Source organism: Gopherus flavomarginatus, chromosome 6 (assembly GCF_025201925.1).
Source record: "Gopherus flavomarginatus isolate rGopFla2 chromosome 6, rGopFla2.mat.asm, whole genome shotgun sequence".
Taxonomy (NCBI): domain Eukaryota; kingdom Metazoa; phylum Chordata; order Testudines; family Testudinidae; genus Gopherus; species Gopherus flavomarginatus.
In genome coordinates, this window is record NC_066622.1 from 29,286,252 (window position 1) to 29,312,393 (window position 26,142).

Consider the following 26,142-nt stretch of genomic DNA (forward strand, 5'->3'; position numbering starts at 1 on the left):
GGAATGGAAAGATCTCTTTTAGATGTCTCATTTTACGGGAAAGCAACAGGAAAGGAAATATTCCCTCAGGGGGATAAACACACAAAAGTTTCTTTGATCACATTTACAACACTGGAGGAAGAGATGCATTTGAACTTATCTCTGGACTTTCCCATTTGGTGCAATGCTGCTTTCCCTGAATTTTCTATCTAGTCCAATGTACCCTTGGTTTTTTAGATTGTTTTACTTTCTGCAGATTCCTGGCTTTTCTTTTGCTAAATCTGAAATCTAATTTAAGAGAATGAAGCACCATTAAATACCATTGAGTCTAGAGTTCTGGTACGGTGCTGTCGGATAGGGAGGAAATTATTGTGTTGGGTTCCTTGTTTTCTTTAGCTTGAATGGCAGCAGCCAGCACTATGTATTTCTGGCTACTTCCTTTTCAGACTTGGCTTATTATTTTTTAACAATTATTTTAGATTTATGTTAATTTAGGGAACTCTGATCTTAATTCATCTCCAGCTGAGAGCATTGCACTAGTAGTGCAGTCAGCAATCCCTTTCATGACTGTTACATCTGGGTAACTCAGGACCTAAGGAGGAACCATGTGCTAGCATTAAATAGCACAGACCAGGGGTTGGCAACCGTTCAGAAGTGCTGTGCAGAGTCTTCATTTATTCACTCTGATTTAAGGTTTCACGTGCCAGTGATACATTTTAATGTTTTTAGCAGGTCTCTTTCTATAAGTCTATAATATATAACTAAACTATTGTTGTATGTAAAGTAAATAAAGTTTTTAAAATGTTTAAGAAGATTCATTTAAAATTAAATTAAAATGCAGAGCCCCCCTGAACCCAGGCAGTGTGAGTGCCACTGAAAATCAGCTCGCGAGCCACCTTCGGCATCCATGCCATAGGTTGCCTACCCCTGGCACAGACCATGTTGCTAGACAGTACTACGGGGTCTTGATTGTTGTAATGGGTGCTGGACCCAGACCTCTTCATGATAATGAGGCATGCAACCATTTTGACAAGGAGGGCTGTTTAGCACACAGCATTAGTACTGAAAAGTGCAGGGTATGAATGAAAGCAGATTTGACCCTACATAGATAGTAAAATCATAAATGGACCAAATAGTCTTAGGAAGAAGGTAAAAAAGAAGAAATGTTAAAAATGCTTTGGGCTTCTAAGGTTTTGTGACCATGATACCATGGGTCCTATACAGTTGCATGTGCTGGTTTGAGTTCCCAGTGCCTGCTAATTTGAAATCAATCAAGTTTGTCTTGGGAAGATTTATTATTGCTTCCTAATTTGCTACTCTAGGAGCCAGATTATCACAGTTATGCATGCCCCTGATTTATGAGTGTGAATCCATGTGGGCACACAACTGGTCTGTTTGCAGGCATACCTGGCCAGCTAAGGTGCGCCCTTGTACTCTTTGGACATAATGGCTCAGGCTGTAAATAAACATGCACACGGAGATGTAGGATTAAAAAAAGCCCTGGCCACATTGAATTCAATGGGAGTTTTGCCACTGACATCACTGAGACCTGTGAGCTTCTTTCTCAGCTTTGTCATTCACCCATCTACAGAGGAAACATGATGAATGTGCTGCTTCAACTGCACATGTGTTAAAGTGGAACGTATATTATTTTGACTGGATGTCCTGTAAAGTGTCCAATGCATAGTATTTTTCAGGATGTTTTCACTGCTTACTCAACTGTGAACATACAATATCCAAAAAGATATGACCAGAGACACAGCGGTTCTATTGCTTTTTCTCTTAGTACTGGATAAATATTAAAACAGAACAGTCAACAAAATAAATAGACATCTTTTATGTGCCTGCGCAGCCCAGTAGGGACCTGGAAGTGTGGCCACATTTAGAAACACTACCTTGGAAACTTTTGTGTTTCATACTTAGTGAGACCATTTCACAATCCATTTTACATGTGTGCCTATCATTTGCCCCACAGACCAAAGGTAGTATATGGAGCCATCCCTCCCTCATCCTTTACTCCCACATTCAATAGTACGTACTACTGGTGGTCAAACTATTAGTTAATAATGTCTGTTACAAATATAGTCTCTCTTTCAGTCAGTGAAATATTCATGACCTGATCTGGATTGTCTGACATTGTATTTGTTCATGATATTATCTGAACTAGTTGGAAAAATAATTTTCAACCTACCTTTTTTGGCTTTTTGTTTCAACCTTCAGCTATTTGTCTTTTGTGGTTGCTCAGCCTAGTCACATGGTGTAGATTCTGTTCCATGGCTGGATGACTGAGGCACTTCAATCATGAGAATAACAAGCTGTGAATACTACAAATTCTGAGACATGGTTTTGAATGAATAAATTTTTGTACTACAATGTGTGAATTTTTGGGATTCACAAATAACCATCATGAATTCCAGTGGTTGTGTGAAATCTCATTATTTTCCTGACTGTGATGAGCCTTGACAAATGCCCAGGCTCAGTTAGTGATCACTTCAGTTAAAATATAAACATTTCCTGTCTACTGCAAAAGAAAAACCAGCAGGTCTGCCAAAACCCTTTGTTTTGACTAACCTCCACCTTAAGTTGCACCTGATTTTATGAAATATTTTATCCCTCACCCACAGTCATCCACTGAATTTTTCAGTTCGGGAAGTATTTGAAGCTGAAGGCTAGAACAGGTTTCTCGTGTGACTGAAGCTGGGAAGACCAAGCTCAGAGAGTTGAATCTTCAAAATGTTGCATCCCTTCAAAAATCTAAAATTAGAAAATCCTGCCTGGGAGAACATCTGTCTTTCATAAAGCTTCCTGCCATACATAGCTTTTTATCTTTCATTCATGCCCTGAAAGCTTTTTTAAAAGTTGCACCTATGACACGCAGACCCATTCCTTATATTGCTCTGGCAGTACCATTTACCAGCTTCATTTCTTGGATACTAGAGAGCAGTTTGGTCAGCTGTAAGGCCAAGAGGAAATGGACTTCATTGATTAACTCAAGGAGTCTCTGAACTGCTAACATAGGAATGAGGTTTCTTCTGATAGAATCATAGACTATTAGGGTTGGAAGGGACCTCAGGAGGTCATCTAGTCCAACCCCCTGCTCCAAGCAGGACCAATCCCCAGATTTTTACCCCAGTTCCCTTAATGGCCTCCTCAGGGATTGAACTCACAACCCTGGGTTTAGTAGGCCAATGCTCAAACCCCTGAGCTATCCGACAGCTCATATCTCACAGAGATGTGCTTCTGCTGGATTTTCTAGTCTGGCACTAGGACACAAAGTTCTCCTCAACTCATTGAAGGAAAACAACTGTTAGTCAAAGAAGAAGTTAGTCCCATGTTAGGATTTGCAGAGACCCGCTGAGGATACTCACCAGAGTGCCCTAACAATCCAGACAAAGCTCCATGTTTCATGCTGAGGGCTGGGGCTGCAGAATGCTTAATGTGGATTCTGTGCCTGCTGCACAGGGGCACTTGTTTTATTTTTGGCCTTGAAATTGCACCTAGTGTCTGACATTTGTGCCTGCCTCAGAAGCTATTTATTTGAGAATAGAGCCTTTGGCGAGTTGTAGTCAGGGTACTACAATTCCTTTGAATAAGCCCAAAGTAAGCTATTAAGATGATTCAGCTTGTAGAATTAAATGTGGTTTATACAGTATACAGCTGGCAGATGTGCACCAGGAAGATTGCTCTTCCTCTCGATTTTTATTTAAGGAGGTACAACATTTCACAATTAAATCAAATGGACATGAGACGATCTTTCTTAACAGCCCTTGTTAATAGGATTTAAAACACAAATAATTCTAACAACATTGCACACTGGTAATAAAGCAGGTTTTCACTTCAGGCCAAATATTTAAGTTTTATAGTTTTTCTGTTCACATTAACATGTTGAAAGCCTGACAAATGGCTATTGCAGAAAGCTGCTTGCATGAAGTGCAACTGTATTTTATACATAGTAATAAACAGAGAGCAACTAGCTTCAACTGAGTTATTTCAGCCACTAGCAAACGTATAGTTTGCACTTTCAGAAGTTGCTGATGTACCGCCTCACAGCTTGGGTCAGGAATATATTTCTTTCTTTGCCTGCACTCATTAAGAATAAGCTCCTGAGTCTTCAGAGTATCAAGGCGCATAAACTGCGTGAATACAAAGAAATCAAAAGAGACATCCCATAACTAGTATCTTGGCGGGTTTTGGAGTGCTGCCAAATCACACAATGTGTTTTGAATGTCTCCAACTCCAGTGTTTAGCGTGCAGTGGGGAAATTAGCATAAATATCCTAATAATTACTTTTCTGGTGTATTAGATCACATCGACATGTCCCATAGGGGAAAATAACTCACTTAAAGAGACTTTAGGAAAGTGATCATCATTGTGTTTGTTCTTGCTGTTATGAATTTGAACTTTCAAGGGCATGGTGCATCCTTTTCAGTTATTTATTATATAGTGAGGAAACTCCAGAAGAACATCACAGTCATTTAATAAAAAGCAAAGTTGGTAAATTCAGGTATATATTTTGTTGTCCTTTCATTAGAATCCATCTCAATGAAAAATATTTGGAAGGATTAAGATATAGAGGGCCAAATGAACCCTGCCATCTGGAGCAACAACTCGCACTGACAATGGAAGTTTCACCAACATACATGACGGCCAAATTTGGTTCATCCTTTAGAATATTTTTTAAAAGTGAGTAATTTATTAATATGCATCTCAGAAACCTCTTTTTCTGTGGCCTTTGTTTTGTTTAAAAATTGTGGGTTTTAAAAAGAAACCAGTATAGATTGTCATGCAGAAAATAAGGGGTTTTGTGCTTTGTATATGGTATAGGACTGGGAAACCCATTCAGACAGACCGTGTTTCTTTGAAATTCTTCCATCCTAATCTCTCTACATATGCTCACACTTTTTTAAATTGGTGGGTGCACAGTCTAAGCCCTCCATTACAAGTTCTCTAATGCGGCAAGATTTAAAACAGAGAACCTCAGCTCGCACTGGCTACTGATTAAGCGGTGTGCCCTTGCTCAAGGTCATTCTGATTTCCTCTTGTCTATTTTTTCCCACTCCCCGGGGTGGGGGAGGTGGGGTCATTCTCTGTAAGAAGCAAATCCTCTTGCCTTCTTTCATGGTGAAATCTGCTAACTTGTTGATAACACTCTGATTATGAGGATCTTGTGTTTCCTATGAGAAATTCTATTCATGTTTAAAAGCAACAATTCTTAAATCTTTTCAAAAGATCTTGTTTCTAGGAGATATTGGGTCTTCAGTGATATTGCTCAGCACAGCACTATTCTTAGCTAAGAGGAATCTCTCTCTCCCTCCCATTTCTAGCACCATTCTCCTGTTTGTTCGTCTACACAATCACTCTACTCAGTGTTGGAGTCTTCTCCTCTGTTCGACTTGCTCTCTAGAACAGGCTTCAGGTGTTTTTGTGGCCACATTTCATTTCAGTTCTCAGCTGTAAAGTATCTTTTCTCCCTCCACTTCTTTCTCCTACGTTCTTCCTATTCCTCTTGTTAACTCTTTTCCAGCACAAGCACCCCACGCTCACTTCCAACCTAGGCCTGTTAAAACCACCATGTGCTGCTGCTTCTTACTGCCTCCTCATGCTCCTGGGGCAATTCTGCACCAAAAAATTAAAAATGATGCACACAATGTTTTAAATCTCTGCATATTTTGTGTGTCAAAATAACACTATATAATCACACCAGTTTCAATTATTTTGGTAATTTATTTCACAGTACCTGTCAGCAAGTATGTCTGTAACAATACAGACACACAGAAACTTGCCTCAGGAGTAGAAAGTTAAAGAAACCTCCACGACAACCCAGTTCCAAATTCTCTGTCCCCTCCCAGAGCCCAGGTGTGGGGCCCTCCCTGGCCCAGACACTCACTTCTCCTTCCCCCCCAGAGCCCAGCCATGGGCTCCCCCCAGCCCAGGCACTCACCCCCCTCCTCTCCCAGAGCCCAGCTGTGGGACCCCCCCACCGCCAGCCCAGACTCTCACAGACCCTACCCTCCTAGAGCCCAGGGAGAAACAGCCAGATGCTGGGTCCAGGGCTTGGAAGGAGTTTCTTGTGTACTGCTGCCACCTCCTTACTTCAGGGCATGCAGCAGTCCATAGTGGCAGCCACCATCTCTGCAGCCTATTTCTATGGGAGGGACTGGAAATTCTGTGTGCCCAACATTAATTTCTGCAAAATTCTGCATTGTGCAGTGGCACAGAATTCCCCCAGGCGTATCCTCAGAAGGCTCTCTCCCCTCCCCAGACATGGGGTGGTACAAATGCAACAATTCAGTCTGTGGGCTTCTGAGTCATGTAGTTAAGCAGTACTTCCAGCTGACTAGTGAGTGCTTATCTCCCACACAAAGGGCCCATAGATGAGAAGGGGGAGGCCCTTGTCTGACAAGCCCTCACCAAAATTCACTGCAGGAGGGGATAGCTATTTAGTATCCTCCCAAGCCTGATGGAGCAGTAGAGGGGAAGTCTCCAGGCCCTCCACCCCAAAGGTATCAGTAAGTGTTCAGGGTCCTGGGAGTAAAAGAGGGTGAGGAGAGTGCAGGCTGGATGGCTGAGGATCGTGGGTGTTCAGGGACTAGGTGAGAATGAGAGAGCACCATCTTTGGTGCTAGGTCTATGCAGCAAAGCAGGAAAGAGGGAAACATTGATTTGGGTGACAGGAAGGAATCTGCTGCTCTGGACTCTTTTTGCTGTGTGCTTCTATTATTAATATAGGCAACCTGAGGCGGGTTCACAATAGGTTCCCATGTGTTTATCAGGAATGGTGAGGTCTGTCAAACTTCATGATGCTTTGTAGTATGCATGTTTGTAACACTGGGATTTGCATGTTTTTAAAAGTTTTCTCTCCCTCCTATTCCTAGAAATGGAGCAAACAAAAGGGGAAGAGAATTATTTGTTTGCTATTAAAATTTTCACAAGTGAACTGTGAAAACTTAACAAGTGACATAGTCCAGATTATCATGGGCACTGAATCCAAAACCAAACATAACTTGGTAATGCTATCTCTGCTGAACAGTAACGGTGCTATCTCTCTACAAGGCTATAGTTTGCAGGAAAGACACCTTACAAAATAAAGCTGTAGTGTGCTGGAGACAGAAATGATTGTTTCCAGAATGTTTGTTTTCTCAAGCAAAAATGCATGTATATTAAAAGCAATTATCCTCTTACACTGTGGTGTTCATCGCTATTCCATGGGGATGAATTTGATCCCTCCTTAAATGAACGTCCCCTTTTCAGATTCTGTTCTGACCAGAGATCCATGGGCACATATTGCTGTATTTCTAGTACAATAAGTCACCACAAGTACTTTTTATAGCTGCATTTACAAGAATTCATTGATCTATGCACACACACTGTACCCAAGCCCTTAATAATATTGGATTTTGTCCTATAAAGAAAGTGTGGGGTTTTTAGATTATAGGAAAATCCCATTTTTGCTATACAGTTTAGGGGTGTGCCCTTGTTATTGCCTGGGCACAGCACAGAGTTCAAGGTGATGCTTTATCTATTGTGTGTGGGTAGGAGAGGGGTAATGAGTGGGTAGTAAATCAGATTAAGCCCACTGCATACACTTCCCCACAGACAGAAGTAAATCTCAAGCCCCTTGTGTACCCACAACCTTACCCTTGCAGGGGTGCTGGAACAATTTCTATAGTGGGGGTGCTGAGAGCCACTGAACCCAACAGTAAACCTTGTATATAATGGAAACCACTTCAAGCCTGGGTGTGTGGCAGTACCTCCAGCACCCCTTGTTCCAGCACCTACATACCCTTGAAAGCAGAGTGGGATGCAAGTATAAAAATGACTGTGCCTGAGGAGATGGGAGGTAAGCATGATTGTGGCCTTTGCTTTTATTCCCACAATTGACAGAAGTAGATGGGTGGCCATGATCGGCGCTCTCAAGAATGCAGGATCGCAGTCCTCAGAGCAGCCTGTTCATTCCTTTTCCCCATGTGTTTTTACATGCAGCACTGCCCCCAAGCACTGGGTAGGATCAGGCCTAAGGTAAGGACTGCAGTACAGTGTCGTCATTTCTCTAAATATACATATTCCTATTTTAGCAGCAAAATGTGTCAACTCTTACTGATGAAGACTTTCAGTAAAGATGTGCATGCAATATATTCTCTTTTATTAAAAGAGGCCTGTGGTTTGAAAGAAACTATCATTTAAAAATATATTCAAAGAATATTAAAGAGTGATTTATTTATTTTCACAGTATAGTTTGGTGAAACATAAGATGAACCAAAGGCTTTAGTGGAAGTAATAAAATTGACTGAGTAACTTCTGACCTGTTCACATTATTGCATTTTGGCACCAGACTGTGGTGGGACTTACAAGGCATGTGGTGTTTAGGTTCCTGATTGTGGTGAAGCCTTTGTTTTTCTGTTCTATTAGTGATTCATCTAATTTCGGCTTCCATTTGTCATGTGTTTTCTCTTTCATTCTGATGTAAAATTGTGCAATAGCCAGGAAGGTGGCTATCCAGCTGTGCAAACAGAATTTTCAGTTCGTCTATTCTGAAAAAAAAAATTGTTTTAAGTCCAACCAAAAATGATTTTTTTCAGAATGTTCAGCAAAACAAAAAGTGGGGGAAATAATTTCAGTTTGAACTAAATGTTTTGTTTGAAATGAAATGTTTCATTTTGATTTTGAGCCTTTTAAAAACGTTTTTAATTGTTTTTAATAAAACTGAAGGGAATTTCAAAATGAAAAGTGATGAGCTGAAAAATCAAAATATTTTGTTTTGAAAATGTCAAAAGGAAATATTTCAATTTTTTTTCCAGTGTTTTTTACCTTTCATCTGAAACAATCGGTGAAACCAACACAAATTTTGCAAAACATCTCGATGTCATTTTCCCACCCAAAATAGTTTTGGCTGAAAAATTTCACCCAGGTCTAATCCACTAGCCTGTTGTTAATCCTCTTTGACCTGAGTGGCTCATCAAAGTTTGGAGCCCTGGGGATGCTCTATATGGGAGTAGAAATAGATGAAAAATCTGGTGATTTCTTTGATGCAGTCTTCTTTCTTTACAAGGAATGTACAAAGTCCTGCTTCTCTGAATGCAGGAGGAACCCAAGGCAAAAGGAGTGGGCCATGTCTATGCTGCAAGGACTATGATGCCCTAGCTGTGCTGGCATAACCCTGTAGCATGGACACAGCCTACAATGACAGAAGGCGTTTTTCCATTGCTGTAGGAATACCACCTCCCCAAGCGATGGTAATTGGGTTGACAGAAGCATTCTTCTGTCAATAGAGCTGCATCTGCACCAGGGGTTAGGTCGGCATAATTACATTGGTCGGGGTGTAGATTTTTCATGCCCTGAGCACCCTAGCTATATTGATCTAAAATTTAAGCATAGAGCAGCCCTCAGCTTACAAGACCAAGCTTCTTTTCAGCCAGCATCCAGAACTTCTCTCTAGGTTTCTTTCAGGCTCAAATGACGCTTGCAAGCATTTGCTTGGATTTCTTCAATCTGTCTCTCTCTCTCTGGTTTTGTGTTTTTTACACACACACACATACACAGCTCTAGCCACTTTACCACCCCAAGCACGGCAGCACACCGCGGGGGGTGCTCTGCCGGTTGCTCGTCCCACGGCTCCGGTGGACCTCCCGCAGGCGTGCCTGGAGCCGCCCCTGCACACACATACATGCACACACTCTGCCTCTCTCTCAAAACAATAATCAGCATAAATCCCTTCTGCCCACATAGTCCAAAACTCTTGAGTGTCTCACATAATCCTTTTTGTTTTAGGTAGGGGACTGTGATTAATTTGCCCACACATTTATGTTAATTGAAGTGTGTGTTCACACCCATCAATCTCAATAAGGTTTTAACTCAATCCACCATAAGGTTTCACCCAGCTCCTAACGTTATTTATTGGTAGCACTGTGTGCTACAGGTTTTACAAATACATATTAAGAAGCAATCACAGCCCTGAAGCTTGACTCAAATGTGTACAGTTTTATTAGAGAGACAAGGATGAGGTAATATCTTTTATCGGACCAACGTCTGCTGGTGAAAGGGACTATCTCTCAAGCTCCATAGAGCTCTTCTTCAAAAGTTGGTCCAATAAAAGATATTACCTCACCCACCTTGTCTCTCTAATATGCTGGACTCAACACAGCTTCAACAATACTGCATACAATACTATTAGTCACTTTTGGAACATGTCACTCACAAGGACCCTCTTACACAATACTTGCACATTGCCTCCTCTTACAGATACCTGCTTGTGGATTTGAAATATATTTCCCTTGGTAGCTGCAACAGTCTTAATTTTGTATAATCTTAGCAAACAACTTGGTACCTCACTAAATCACTCAGACAACTGAACCCAAAGGCAATAACTACTCTTTTAGTTTTGGTATCTGGAGAATAGTCTATTTCAGGTACAGTGGGCTTCTCTATAGGCCTGATTCCAAGAATTTCTGTGCATTTGCAGCTCCCAGAGAAGTCAATGATTTGCCCAATTTAAAAAAAAAAATCTGTCTCCGAATCCTGGTTTACCCAGTGACCTTTTTAAAGCTGAGTAAATAATTTAACACCTCTGTGCCCAGTTTCCCCATCTGTAAATTTGGTTAATACTGACTACGCCTACCTCTTAGAGAGAGTGTGAGGTTTAATCAAATAATATTTGTGAAGCGCTTTGAGATCCTGGATGGAAGTCACTATGTAACATAAGTGCTAATTATGATGATTACAAATGTTTTTATCCAGTGTAGAATCTTGAAAGGTATCAGCCCTTCGTAGCATGTTTGTACTCTGCGTCTGTTGTGTAGCCATAGGGAGTGGAAAGAAATTTCAGTGCAGTGCATCACAAGCTGTAGTATTTCCCCAAAGTCTGATCTGTCATTCTAACCCGCAGGAATCTTTTGTTTTAGACATATTTTAGTTATAGATGTGGAAATATCAGGCAGTATTCTTTGTGGACTCACAATGAAGAATGTCCATATCCAGTAGCATATCATACCTGTGGCTGAGTAGCCATTTCACTTCACTCCATTATATGCTGCCAAAACAATCTTGTCAGTGGAATTTGTTACACTGTTTGTGTGTTTGGTGTTTTGTAGAATCTCATCTCTCCAGTCCATTGCTATGAACTGTGGTTCCGGAACAAAGCTCTGGCTCAAAAATAACGAGACGGTAAATCACCAGAGTGAGAGTTAATGGCCACAGCAATTAGTCTGGGCCCAGCTCCATATGCTCAGTGATATCGACTGATGCTCTCTTCTATTTCCGCTGTTCCTGCTATTGCGTCTTCGGCAAACAACACAACCTGCTGAAGTACATCGTTTCCAGATCAGCTGCTGGTGCCAATGTCAGCAAGTCAGAGAGATCACCAATCCCCATGCTCGTCCACTGACAGTAATGTGAGTAAGTAAAGAACCATCTGTGATCTTTTATTTTAAAAAAAGAGCAAGCGAGATAAAGTTGTAGGTGTTATGTGAAAGCTGTGAATGTTATGGCTTGGTGCCCTATTAAAGGTGGTGTGCACAGTAGCAAGTCCCAACCAGCTGCAAAGTAAAGTGATCGTGGCACTGTCTGTCCAATAAGTTTAACTTTGTAGCCTAGTAAAATAATAGAACGAACTTCTGTCACCATATGGTGACACATAAGTTATCAGAAATGGATCCTAGAATATAATGGCATGATGAGCAAGAAGCAGAATTGTTTACAATGAACAAACCATGCCAGATAAATTAGATGGCTCTGCACCACATGAGGATCCCCTTGCAATGGGGAAATTTTCCAGTTGTTGGACCCGCTGAATTTATAACCATGTTGTGCTTGCAGATGGATACAAAGTAGTCTCAGCATGGCTGAGAATCTAGGCCAATATGTCTTAATGGGTGGTACTTTATACTAAGAATAACTTCAAGCATCTTATTCTTCCTTCACTGGAAGCTTCTGTAGGGTGCTAGCTTTAAACCTTACATTAAATATATAAAATGTAGCAAACAAAATCATTGTTCTCGGGCAGAAACTTGTATTGATTTCAGCTTGTATTTGAGAGTATCTTTAGGGAACGAAGGGTCTGATCTACACTAGGAAAACAGAGCTAGAACTAATGGAAACAATGACACAGTCTGTAGCAGCAGCACAATAAGAGGTTATTGCTATCGTGATATGGAACAGATGGGAAATTTTGGTTCCTTCTGTAGAGGTCTTTGAAATAATGAGTCAAGCTGCATCCTTAAAAATGCTCCAATATTATCCGGCAATGGCCCCAAACCCTGTGGTAACACTGTTGTAAGTAGTATAGAGATGGCTGATGTCCCATTAAAGTTAGGAAAGATGATCTTGTGGTTAAGGCACTGGACAGGAACTCAGGAGACTAGGGTCTGCACAGGCTCCTTGAGAAATGTGGGACAAGTTACTTAATCTTTGCAACTCAGTTCCCCATGTGTAAAATGTTAATAGTGCTTCCTTCCTCCCACCCTTTGTCAGCCTTATCTGCTTAGATTGAAGTTCTCCAGCTCAGTGGCATAGGGGGACCTCTCGAAACTCTACTGCTCTCGGTCATGACCATTGCTGTCAAGTAGTGCAGTATTGGGTGCCTAGATGGTGCCACTCAAGGGAACACTTGCTGAAGTGAAAGACAGCCATAGCCGGTAAAATTGCCTGCATAGATACACCTACAATCTTTGTGTTGCTGCTGTTTCTTGATCCTGCAGTCTCCTTTTTCTGTACCTTCCCTTTGCCTCCCATTTGTTTTTGAGGATGTGCGAGCACACTCCTGAGTCAAGAAATGCCAATCGCCATATTACAGATGGGTGTAATCTGCCCCTCTGAGAGCACACAGGCCTGGTGCCCTCACTCTCTGGGACGTCCCTCTCCTCATCACTAGGGTATCCCATGGAAGCAGGGGGCACTTGCCTGCAGCCTCAGCTCAGTTTAGCTTCCTCCAGCCAGTCAGCCAGACCAGGCCCCGGCAGCCGCGGCGGGGATTATGTTATCAGTGCCAAGGCCAGGGATTAAGAGTGACATCCAGGAAGCGGGAGGGGGTCCCACCCTGGCCTGTGGATTGCCAGGAGCCCCCTCCTGCCGTCCCAGCACCGGCTGGAAGTTCCGACAGCCATCAACGGGCAGGGCTGCCCGGGAGGGGGTGGGGGCACAAGTGGGGCAATTTGCCCCAGGCTCTGCAGGGGCCCCCATGAGAATATAGTATTCTATAGTATTATTCAGGCCCGGAAATTGCCTTGCCTCAGGCCCCCTGAATCCTCTGGGTGGCCCTGTCAATGGGCAAAAAGCCAAGTCATGGAGCAAGCTGGCGTCCAAGCCCCTGCAGAGGTGGGTGCCCACTGCTCTCTAGCAGATCCGGCTGCGCTGGGGAGCTGCTCTTCAGGCTCTCCCCGGCCTTTACCCTCTCTCCCCTCTTAAGTGTCAGGCCGGGGCTCGCAGCCTCTGTAGTGCCCGCTGCTGAGGAGCCGCTGTCGCGCCTGGCCCGGCTCGATGAGCAGCAGGGGAGCTGGCTGGCTGCAAATCTCTGCCTGCCAAGCTGTCAGGGGTCCCGGAGCGCGAAGGAGCCGGTTCTCCTGCAGCCTGGGCAAGCGGGTAGCTCTGCAGCTCGGGGGCGGGGGGGTCTCCCCCAGGTGCCGGCCCGCTGCTGCAGTTCGCAGGCGGCGAGGGGAAGTGAGAGCAGCGAATCTGGGGAAGGAGAAGTGAGCTTGTCTGCTGGGGGCGGGAGGGGCGAACCCAGCCCGGCTGCGCTCCCGCCGCGCCCGGGGCAGTCGGGACAGACCAGCGCGCCTGAGCCGGCAGCCGCCGCGTGTCCTGCTGGGCGACGAATCGCTCCGCCTCCGAGGGGCTGCGGGGAGCTCGAGGCGGCGAGCCCTGCACCTGCGGGAAGAGCTCGCCTGGCTCAGCCCCAGCCCCAGCCCCAGCCTGGGCACCAGCCATGCAAGCGGCCACCGCCTCCGGGCTGGACGTCTCGAGGGCGGGCGGGCCCCGAGAGGGCGGGCGCAATGCCCCGAATAACGACACAGGTAAGGGAGCCGGAGTTGCAGCAGCTCAGCCGAGCCGAGCGGAGCGGGTGACTCCAGCTCTGAAGAGCCCCCCCGCGCGGGCTGAGTGGTTGTGCCCCGCGCAGGGACCCTGGCGGCCGGGGCCGGGGAATCAGCCGGGCGTGGGGGGATGCTGCTGCTGGAGCGAGGAGGCTGATTTCCCTCTGGTTGTTGCGCTCCCGGGGAAGCAGGGAGGGTCAGAGCTGTGCACGGGGGTATTCACGTTGCTGGGGATTCACCCCACTTGCAGGAAACAGGGAGCAGCCTCTGAGTTCAGCTTTTTGGGGTCACCTTTTTCCCAGCCGGGTCACACTTCAGCTCCAGTGCGGTTTTGAGACACATCTCAAACTTGCACTCCAAGCTGCGTGGTGGCTCCAAGCCAGAGGAGGAGAGCAGCTTTTTGAATGTCAAACGTTGTCAAACGTTGGTCTTAACTGACACTGGCTTCCTGACTCTCTGCTGTAGCCATGGCTCCGTTTGCTGGATTTGGGACTCTTAGCTCCAAGGATGCACCCGCATAACACGGTGTTAAAAGCACAGGACAATAATGGACCAAGTCGTAAGGCACTGGGTATCCTGGGAGTAACGAATTCCTTTATTCTCAGGCGAGGACCATAGCATGATGCAGGCTCCTTGGTCTTTTAAGAAGGGAGTTTGCAGTAATCACCTTTGCTTCCTGTACTTTTTCAGTCAAAGCCAAAGATGAGTTACTGTTTGGGCCAATCTGAGAGGAGAGGCCTGAGTACTCCATTTGAGGGTGCATCTCTGTTTCTGTTGGCATCGCCTCCTACACAGAATTCCTTCTTTCTATGCAGGTAATTATGCTGAGCTTGCACCATTGAACTCAGTGGGCATTTTGCCACTGACTTCAATGGGGGAAGGATTCATTCCTGTAAGAATTGACACATCCCTGCTAACCAGCCACCACCCTCTCAAAGTTTTTCAGATAAGTCAAAGAGTTTTAAATTAAAGACAAAGAGTCCTGTGGCACCTTATAGACTAACAGAATGCGCATGCGTCTGACGAAGTGGGTATTCATCCAGGAAAGCTTATGCTCCAATACATCTGTTAGTCTTTAAGGTGCCTCAGGACTCTTTGTCACTTTTTACAGAACCAGACTAACACGGCTACCCCTTTGATACTTAAATTAAAGAGAGTCTCTGCAAATGACTTGGACGTAATGCAGCTGCAATTCCATGGTAATCATTTCATAATAGCCTTCTAGTGGTAGTGATGGCTGGAAAGGTTCACGTATGTTGGTGTAATTGTATTGAAAAGCTGTCAAGACTCTATTCGGATTAAAAGCTTTGAAAAAGATAAGGTGGAATATCGACATAATATAGTTAGAAAGAAAAACGCGAGCTGCTTGCTTGGGACTTGTAAAGCATGTTCACTAGCAAGATGTTTTACAGAGCTGTGATTCCATTTACAATAATCATAGTAATAAACAATGTTGCCTTTAGAGGAAAAATTCTGTTATAAATCTCTCTGCCTGCTATGATAGTTTGCATTAAATATTTGGTATCAACAGCCATTGCCTTGGTTTGCATTAAGTTTAACAGCTTGCATATGCTAGATCCTATTTTCTGTTATTGGGACGCAAAGCATATCTGAATGTGTTTAACAAAATGCTGAAGTACTAATTAAGGACCTGATCTTGCAGTCCTTACTAAGGCAAAAGGCCTGGTGACTTCACTTTACTCACTTTGTTATACACTTTTGGTTATTCAATACTGGTATGTTTGATCTGTGCAAGTATTTCGAAGAAACAAACATGATAGGAATGCACCATATTTTTAAGCTAATGCATGGAGGACAAGCTGGCTGCAATGACTAACCTTATTAAGTAGGCTGCTCTAGAAAGAATGTTACTGAACTTTAAATATAATGGAATGGAATTAAATTATGGTAAAAAGTTTGAAGTCAACTTATTTGTCTGTGTATGTAAATAAATATTAGACAATGTGGTGGAGGGTGTCTAAGAAATGCTTAGATTAATAGACATATGAAATGAGAGCCTCACTTTAAAGGGGAAAGGAATACATCTTCATTGTAATATCAGATTCAAAGCTCTATTAAAATGAAATAATCTCCTGACAGCTACAGATTGACCTGGCAGAAAATGAAAACATCTCATTTTGACTTGCACAATGATTTAGTGGAATAGAATACCTACATGTTGAAAAAAGATTTAAGGCACAAATTAAAGCTCCAATTCTGCAATGTAATCTGGCAGCATGGATCCCAACACCTGTGCAGAGTCCCTTTCGCTTCAGTGGATGCTAATGGATCCTGATGCAGGATCTGGCCTTAAAATATTTAGGGCATTTTACTTTTAATGAGAGCAGAGTTAGTCAAGTGCTAAGTGCTCTTGAAAATCCCATCCTTTCTGTTCAGAATTCAGATTTGTCCTCAAGAATGCTATGCTGCACTGATTTAATTTGCTGGGTGGTTCTAACAGGCTATATTGGTGATCTGATTTTAGCATACAGGTAGAAATGATCAGACACGTTTGGTCCAGCATTTTTTGGTAATGCTTTACATTATGTCCACTACATATGTTTAACCATTCATTTGATTTATTAGAACCATTCATTTTAAAAATAACCAAGTTCTAGGAAACATGTATTGAGAATTAAGAGCTATGTGTAAACACAGATTGTATTGCTCTGCTTTTATGCTAATAGTATTAATCACTGACTTTTGTAAAATTGTGTGGTTCTGCTCCCTTCCTGTCATAACATTTTTTCCCAGATCTGGACCTTAGCGTCCAAAATATGGGTATTAGCATGAAAACCTCCAAGCTTAGTTACCAGCTTGGACCTGGTATCGCTGCCACCAGCTAGGGATTATACAGTGCCTAGCTCACTGTGGTCTCCCAAAAACCTTCCCTGGGGGACCCCCAGACTCAGATGCCTTGAGTCTTACAACAAAGGGAAATAACCTCCTCCCCTTGTTTCCTTGTTACTTCCTCCCAGGCTCCCCTCCCTGGATGACCCTAGGAGATTCCCTGCTTCCAGTCCTGGAAACACAAGTCCCGAGAGATCTAATCTCTCCCCCTCACCCAGAGGGTATGCAAAGTCAGGCTTAGTAAATCTAACACAAAGAGATTTTCCCCTTGACTTTTTCCTTCCACCAATTCCCTGGTGAGCTGCAGACTCAATTCCCTGGAGTCCCCACTAAAGAAAAACTCCAACAGGTCTTAAAAAGAAAGCTTTATATAAAAAAAAAAAGAAAAAGACATTAAAAATAGTCTCTGTAATAAGGTGACAATATACAGGGTCAATTGCTTAAGAAAAAAAGTGAATAAACAGCCTTATTCCAAAAGAATACAATTTAACACATTCCAGCAACTACACACATGTAAATACAAAAAAAAAAAACCAATATAAACCTATTGTCTTACTATCCTTGTACTTACAACTTAGAAACAGAAGATTAGAAAGATCACTCTCAGAGCCGAGAGGGCACAGACACAAGACAAAGGACAAAGAACTCACACCCAAAACTTCCCTCCACCCAGATTTGAAAAAGTCTTGTTTCCTGATTGGTCCTCTGGTCAGGTGTTTGGTTCCCTGTGTTAACCCTTTGCTATCTGTTTATGACACTTCCCCAGGAGTGTCAGGTCAGTTTGGGGGTTTTACTTTGGGCCCACAAGTGAAACAGGGCTTGTAGGTGGCTTGTCCCATCATGATCCTGCTCAGACCTTCTGCCAGTGTGGCCAATGGATGAAATCCTGAACCCCCCTGAAATCAGTGGTAAAACTCCCATTGACTTCACTGAGCCAGGATTTCACCCCAGAAGTCTGGTTCCACCAGGGTGAATCTGGCTTTGAATTAATTAATTGCTTCGTAGCGTATAACACTTACCTGTAGGTTATCAAACCAGCCCATCTTCTTGCACTTATGGCAGGCCTCAGTAAATGTTTTAAACAACAATTCATAGTTATTAATATAGAATAACTGTGTTGACAGTAATGCATTTTGTTGCTGTAATTAATGTCTGTTTCAGGCTGGCAAACCCTGTGTGTGGGTGTGTGTGGGAACATGCACTCGTATGTGTGTAAAAGTTGGTGAGGTGAAATCTATCCCTGGGCCAGGTTCTGTGGCTACTGAACAGTTCTGTTCCCTTCTCCATGTGAATTTCATCTTAGTTAAATACCAGTTCATTGTCATAAAAATGTTCATTGAATTAGCTGACTCTGACACAGTCTTTAAATCTGCACTAGTGGTTTGGATAGTGAACCAAAAGTTAATTATCATGGACTAGTTGTCATATAATTTAGAATTATATCTTTATTTGAGACACTTAAATAATAGGGTCTCATTTTAAATTATGCAGGGATATTTGTAGGAGAAATTATATATACAGACTGCTGGTGATAAACTGAGTTCCCCCAGGCCAACTATTGTACTGTGCAAGATCTTTTTTCCTCTTTCATACTACTGGTGATCATTTTTCATACTGCGCTAGTGGAGTGTCTTCACTGTAAACTTCCAGACCACAAATGAGAAGCTGGTGATAATGATCTATGTAGACAAACTCCCTCAGGCATCCCTTTTGCAGTCCATGAGAAAAGTGATGCGACATGTCTGTTTGCATTAATATGTTAATGAGAAAAGACTAAAGAAAAGTTAAAAGATGTCCATCTGCACAGTCTAACTTCTTTAAAAAGATTTTTAACTCAAAGGGAGTTACAGCTCCTCAAAATTCCCAGTTGTGAAGTTCAAACAAGCTCCACTTTTTATGATACTACCTCCCCAGATTTCTGAGTGTAGGTTTTTCTGGCACATTATCTCACCTTGACCTAAAATAGACTCCAACAGAGGATGTTATGTTCTCCTTTGTGATAAAATGTTGGGCAGTGGGCTAAGATCCTCAAAAAGGTGCTTTAAACCTGATTTATGTATGTTAGTCTGTATTGTACTATTCAGTCACAAGAAAAAATACGTATTACCAGCAGCGGGCATTGCTAGAGCCACACACCAAAGAGATCAAAGTATTGCAGAAACTGTGCTGGGGAAGATGCGGAGTACTGCACTACTAGACATATTGGGATGGAAGAGTTGGCAGTAAAGGGCATAGTGCGTGGATAGATGAGGCAGACTGTTCCAGATACCTTTGCCAAAGCTGAGATGACATCTTTCCCCGACGCCAGCGCTTGTGTGATTGAACATCCACAAACAAGTCTACCTCTTCCATATCAGCGTGGACCTTTGACAGGAACACGTTAATGCTAGTCAGAGCAGCATAAATTTATATTTAGTATTTATACTGGTGGGCAGATATTCACTGTTCACCCCTCTAATGCCCCAGTTCCTTTGCACTGCTCTGAAAAAGTATCTGGAATGCTGATGTAGTTAGCTACCTGGGGAGCCTCCTAGTGGAAGGAGCCAATGTAACTGCCCTGCCCCCAGTTTGTGGTCCCTAATGTGTGTGGCATGTCAGGGTTGGGAAAGGGATCATGGTCAGAGTGCTCTTCTGTTCTGTTGCCCCCTCAGCTGCTTGAATAGCCCGTTAAGGTCTTTTGGAGCCAAACACAGCTCAGAGCAGCCCTGAGGCTGTTGTAAGTTACACCTTGGGCTGATTGCATAAGTACAGGGAGGAGGGAGATGTAATGGTGGTTTCTTACCACCCTTGCTGTGCAATGCACAGCACTGACGCAGCTGAGGATCTGGCCCTTTGTTTTTCCAGTGTGGGGTATGCACAGCTGTACTTTGGCTTTGCCCTGACTCCTTGTGTGTTTCACCAGATCATTCCCTGATTTGGAGTTTGTAGCTCTTTTGTGGATCTTCTGCATGGAACCTTTTCATGTTGGAGGTTAGTGTAGCAGCACCCCAAGGAAGAGACTTCAGAGCTTTTTGATAGAATTGCAGGCAGGTGTTGAAGTATGTTGGTACCCTTATCAGTGAAGAAGCCAAGAGAACATGTGCACAAAGGTTTTATGGTTACTCTTCCTTTGTCCAGGAAGACCAGAGGTAAGCTTGTTCTTCTTCAAAGCCATGAACAACTCTGCTCTGTACAAAGACTGACAAGTGGCTCTTCACTATTTTCCTGTGATCCCATGATGCATTTGTTTTTGTAGACTTTGGGAGAAAAAGACTCCAGGTTTCTTCTTAACATCTATTTCCACAGGGCAAAATATGAGACAACTTGGAATATATGGCTGGCAGTGTCTTCCATTTTTTCCCATTGAGATCAAAGTAATATCTTTGATTATATAAGATAAAGAAGTAAAGATAACAGTATTTCAGCTGACAAGTATGTGGGTTTATCTTCTATGTGACAGAAAGGTAAAATTATTACAATTTTTGTATATGTCATAAAATCCTAAAACAGCATAAAACAGAGGTGGACAAGATTTATTAGGTCATCCAGTCCCATGGCCGCCAATGCAAGATTGTTCCCTGCAGTATATTAGCCAGTGCTTTAGTCTGATTTAGTTTTAAATTAATTACTCAGATTATACAGATGAACTACATCTCAACTTCTGAGTTTCAGATAAGGATGGAGCCAATTGGTTTGGATTGAAACTTTGAGGTTTTAAAAATCTGAAGTCACATAGCTCTACACTTCCTGGTTTTGGTGTCACCAGGAAGATAAAATACAAAAGAACTATTGGTTTGGCTGTTCCCATCATGTCAGAACTGGGAAAGCCCTGAAATCCCGAGAGAGAGCCTGACATCACAAGACTTCTAGCCTAAGAGCTAAATCAAAGAGAACTGGATGCTTTTGGTCAAGTATCTAGTGTTAATTTCTGCTCTCCTTCCTCAGGCAAGACTCCCATTATTTTCCATATAGACTAAGGAGTACAGGATTCACCTCTTCATATTAAAGATGCATTATTTCAGTAGAACCCATTCACTCCCATGCTAATTTCAGCATGGAGACTCTAACGTGTTTTTCTCAATTGCAGTAGCTGACAAGCAACAGTTATTTCACAGCTCAGTATTGACTTTATCAACAGATAAGAATAATGCTGAAATGATTTACAGCCTTGTTGGAATACTGTCATACCTTCCATGCTTCCTTTCTTTTGTTTGCTTGTTTTTATTAGATGACATAGATATTTTTAAATGCATAAGCTACAAAATGCCGAACCATTCACAAAAAGAAAGCAAGGCGCATTCACGATTGGGGCAAATAAGCAAAACTCCCATTGTGCTGTCAAATCTCCAATACAAGTCAGTGGGAGTTTTGCCAAAGGCCCAGATTTTTAAAGGTATTTTGGTGTTGCTGAGTTCAGCATTGCAATGCCTAACTGATTTAGGAGCTTAAATGTCATTACTAAAAGGGATTTAGGCACTTACCTCAAATCCCATTGGCTATTATGGGATTTAGGCTCCTACATCAGGAGTTGCAGTGTTGCAATGCTGAGTGCAGCAGTGCCTGAATACCTTTAAAAATCTGGGCCTAAGTGAGTAAGGACTGCAGTGTTTGGCTTGTTATGGTCATTTCCTGGATATGGATTAATACTTGACTGCCATTTTAAAAACGAATGGTGGACTATCCTATTGTATTCTTCTGTTTAAAAGCACAGACTCACAGGCCCTTGTATGCCACTCTTAAAGTCAACAATAAATGAATTAAATCATAAGGAGAAGAGCAGTTGGGAGGGATGCAGGTCTTCAGTTTCTCAAATACACATTCTGCAAGAAAGGGCAAGGGACAGCTCTGCTTTGGTACAGTAGCTCAGGACAGTAGCAGCTTTGTTAAAACTAATCTACAATGGTTCACTTTGCTTTTCCTTTTCATTACAGTAGTAAACAGCAGTAAGCCGCTTTCAGTTCCTGTCATCTTTCACTAATCCTCGTGATCAGGGAAGCCAAAACGTGCATTTATTGGATTGTACTGTGCAGCATTTGTGGCTTTTCTTCTCAGATTTGGAGAGATATCTCTTGGGATCCATTAATTTCTATTACAGGATCCAGTCCTGCAAGATGCTTAGCACCTACAACTCCTGCTAAAATCAAAGCTACTCGGCGCCTTGCAGAATCAAGTCCATAAGCAGATCTTGTAAAGATAAAACATTCATCCTGTATGGCTTTTAGCTCAAGCTGCTGTTCGCTTTTAAACCCTTGCACATGGTTAATTCTGTGCCAGTTAACAGTATTATTTTCCTACCAAAACACACACACACACACACACACATTCTCACCATATCTGTATCTATCTATTTATTTATACACCTCATACCCACATCCACACGCACACCATGAAAAGGATATGGAATCCTGAAGTCTGACCTCAGCAGTGAAAAAATTTACATAGTCATAAGACTGCAGTGAAGATTGTTAAGTCAGTCTGTTTCGTTAGGCTCTCAATACATGAGTGATTTCTATCACCATAATAAATTACATATTATTGCTAACTAACACTGGTTTCTACAGAAAATCAATTATTCACTGACATTTTTGCTGACAAGTGCGAATGCTAGGTCACAGTTCTTCAGTGCACACCTAGCAGTCTAAAACAGAAAACCAGTTAAAGATCAGCCTTCATTGTTCAAAAGCAAAAGGAACCATGCACAGGCCAGTATCCAGCATGGGAGAGAAGATACAGGTAAAATTCTCACCCCTTGAGCCTGCCTCTTTGCACTACTCAGGTGGCTTAAAGCGGACTCGCTTGACTCTAACTGAACAGCTGAGAATTACCCCAGTTTAGGGGAGCTATCAGATGGTATGAAGTTAGAGTGACCAGATAGCAAGTGTGAAAAATCGGCACAGGGTGGGGGGTAATAGGAGCCCATATAAAAAAAAGCCCCAAATATCGGAACTGTCCCTATAAAATCGGGACATCTGGTCACCCTATATGAAGTGGTCTAACCAGCTCATGCATCAGCTGCCCCTCCTTCCAGTATAGTGGATGGGAGGGAGCACATTGGGGCAGGGTATAGCCTGCCAGCACTGACTCTGTTAATTCTCAGCTGAGGCCCGGAGCCTGTTAGAGTGTGTTGGCACAGCCCCCAGGCTGTTTTAACTTATACTGGGGCCAGGGCAGTTTCAGAATTAGGGAGCTGTAGCCAGTTCCCTGAGGTCTCTTCCCACTCCGCTCCACTAGGCAGTTTTTGACCCAGGAGAGAATATGGGCTGCAGAATTTTCCTTATAGGGCCCACTGGGCAGGGAACTCTGCTTTGTGAGCAAAAAACTGGCAATCCTGAGGTAAAAGGGAAAGGCCACTGTCGGAGGCAGACTAGACATCTGGTTTGATGTGGTGTGTTAATTCCTGTATATATGTATTTTACACACCAACACTCTATTTAACATACCACATCAGATAGGCTAGACCTGCCCTTCTGTATAGGGCTAACTCCCTAGCTGTTGTATACTGGTGTCTCTTCACTGAAATCCAATCCCGCTACACTGGTTTATACCAGCTGAGGGTCTGAGTCATAATACGTCAAATGCAGATTAAAGCTCTGAAGCCAGGTTCTCTACTGTGCTCAGTTCAGTTGTAAGGAAGGGGTCATCAACTGGGGACTCCCCTTCCCTTCCCCCAACATGCTCCTGCAATTGAGCCTGCTGGGAGTGAGGTCTCGAAGGCAGCTACGCTGGCTCTGTGCTAGCTGGGATCTCCATTCCCTTTATAAAGGTAACAGAGCAGGCAACTGAATCTTTCCCCTGATATATATTTACTACAAAGAATCCCAGTGAATAATAGTCTGTTCTGGGTTTAGGATCAGGCCCTCTTTTCTTCCTCATCAGAGAGCTTTTGCAGGCAGCCTTTGAATCCCACCACTTATATTAAATGAACCATTGAAACCAAGGAAAAATGGCAAACATCCTGATATTGTTATAGTAATATATTTTTTATTCATTTCTCCATCCTGTGTGCTCAGATAACTGTTTTCTGTTCATCCACCTCTCCCCCAGGGCTACTGCATACCTTAAATCCTCAGTCCCTCATACCTGATCAGCTCATCGCTCCCACTGCATTAACTGGGCACATCAATTATATATATGTGTGTGTCTGTGTAATATACACAATAGTATCATGGATAATATTTTGCTTGGTTTATAATTAAACCCTTTTTTTCTTTCAACCAGACACTTTCTACAGGCCAGGTCAAGTTTATGGGGTTGAGTTATTGTGTTTTGGACTAGCAGAGCATGATGTAGTGCACTGTAAAGAAGACTGATGAATATAACGGCTTTTTTTAAAAAGTATTTTCTGATCAGCTATCTGCTGGACCAACCCACCTGTGCATATTTAGCAGTTTATCTCAGTAAGATATGCTGGGTTTGCAACCCTGGGCAATTTATGAAGGCAATCTCTGCCTGAAGCAAAAATAGAAAACTACATCTTTTCCGACCTTCTTTGGATATGCTGTAATGTTTAACCACTGAAAGAAATAAATGATGATTTGTTTTCAGAGACAGTAAAACTAGTCAAAGATTAATTTACTGAGGCATTTGGAGGGATAGCTAAACATGGATAAAAATATAGTTTTGTCTTTGCAAAATGTTCATAATGATACTAGAAAGGTTTGCCAATTTTACAGAATTTCATAGAGTTCATAAAGCTGCTGTAATGTAGGTGACAATTCACATAAGTAAAACAAAATAAAAACCTATGTTATAGGTTCTAATAGATATTAATACATGAACTATTTGCAGCACATTCCTGCTACCATCTCCATTGTCAGCCTGCTCTGTAAATTGCCCTGGTGATCAAGTAAGTGTTAATAAATCTTCACTATCAGGGCTATGTGAAAAATTCTTACCACTGGGTCTAAGGATGGGAAACAGGGAAGGAGATCTCATTTTTACCTGTTTTGCAAAAAAGCCCAAACCTCCTCGCCTTTTCCAACACTTCCCCCACCCCCGACCACAACCATTTTGTGGTGCCCCTTTGAGGGTTTAAGTAGCTTTGTTGTGAAAAGCAAAGCCTAATAATTTTCACAGCAAACTGGTCTTGGCCCATTGCTGATACTGTATTGTTATTGGAGCTGGCTGGAGAACAATTCCACTTCACAACAGTTTTCGAGGTTTTGGAATTTGAGTTCATTCCACATTGGAACAAAACCAAAGCCTTTCAAACATTTCCATAAAACAGAATTGTCTTGAAACATCCTGTTTTCAGATTTGAACAGTCAGAATTTCAGACTGTGGGGGTCTCTCCGCTCTTAGGAACCAGAGTCCACCTGGGACCGCAGAAACCTTCCTGTTACAAAGTCATCAAAATTGAAATACCGCCACAAAATGTTTTGGCTTCAGCAAAGCAGCATTTTTTAATGAAAAACTGTTTTGCAAAAATGTTTTGAGTAGCTCTAACAATTGTGTTCTGCCACGTGGACTGGCTCCTCCTGAAAGCTTTTTGCCAAACAGTGATGCATATGCAGTTTTCTGTTTGGCGTCTTCCAACAACAGCTCCCATCTCCATTTTGAGCACTTGCCTTTTTGTTTCATTTGGTCATCATTTTGGGGTCAGGGACTGCCTTCATTTTTGTGGCTGGTAAAGCTCCAAGAAAAGAGTTGACACTTAACAAATAATAAAAGGAATATTCAGGCCTATGCTATTATTGGCCTTCTCTCTTTATAGATCAAGTACTCACACTAACTCATGCCCGTCACCCCAATCGGGGTATGGGCCGCCAACCACATATCTCCAGAGTCCTCTATCCTGGGCCATTTGCTCTAGCTGGTTCCAGGTATAGCCCATTTTTTTGCTATCAGCCTGAAGGTTTTGACCTCATAAAAGACTCTTAGTTCTAGTATACCCGAGGCTCTTATATAGGCCTTATGAGAAAGTCACCAAAGACATAATCACTATAAAGAGCTTTTTTCCCCCCTCTGTGGAGATTTGATCTGTACGTCAGCAAGATGTTAAACTGGAGCCTAAAATCTGAATTGTCCTGAAACAATCACAAATGTACTGCTTCTGGTGACAATCTTCATTCAGCTCTTGTATGATGACCCAAGATGTTTTGAGCATTATTCCAAGATAATGCATGAACTTTCTTATGGAAAAGGGAAAATTTTAACATTTCTGGTCATTGTTTCAATTTGAAAATATGGCTTCTGGTTAACGCAGCATTTTGGACTATCTGCAAAAATCCTATGGTTGGCTGCACATGTTTAATGAATTACATGTTATTCATGAGCACTGGGAAAAAATAATGATGGAAGCTGAAAATATTTT

General features: G+C 42.6%; 1 protein-coding gene across 4 annotated transcripts in view; it reads left to right on the forward strand.

The window, feature by feature from the left end:
- The first annotated feature begins 13,670 nt into the window (after positions 1 to 13,670).
- SUSD3 (sushi domain containing 3) overlaps positions 13,671 to 26,142 on the forward strand; it is a 53,032-nt gene continuing 40,560 nt past the window's right edge. Inside the window, exon 1 of one of the 4 annotated variants that reach the window (XM_050959213.1) lies at positions 13,671 to 13,982. In XM_050959213.1, the coding sequence (XP_050815170.1) occupies positions 13,895 to 13,982 (88 nt within the window). In that variant the 5' untranslated portion in view covers positions 13,671 to 13,894. Of the gene's footprint in view, positions 13,983 to 14,739; positions 14,816 to 26,142 lie in introns of those variants that run through there. The other 3 variants (XM_050959210.1, XM_050959212.1, XM_050959211.1) reach the window with 3 other exon arrangements.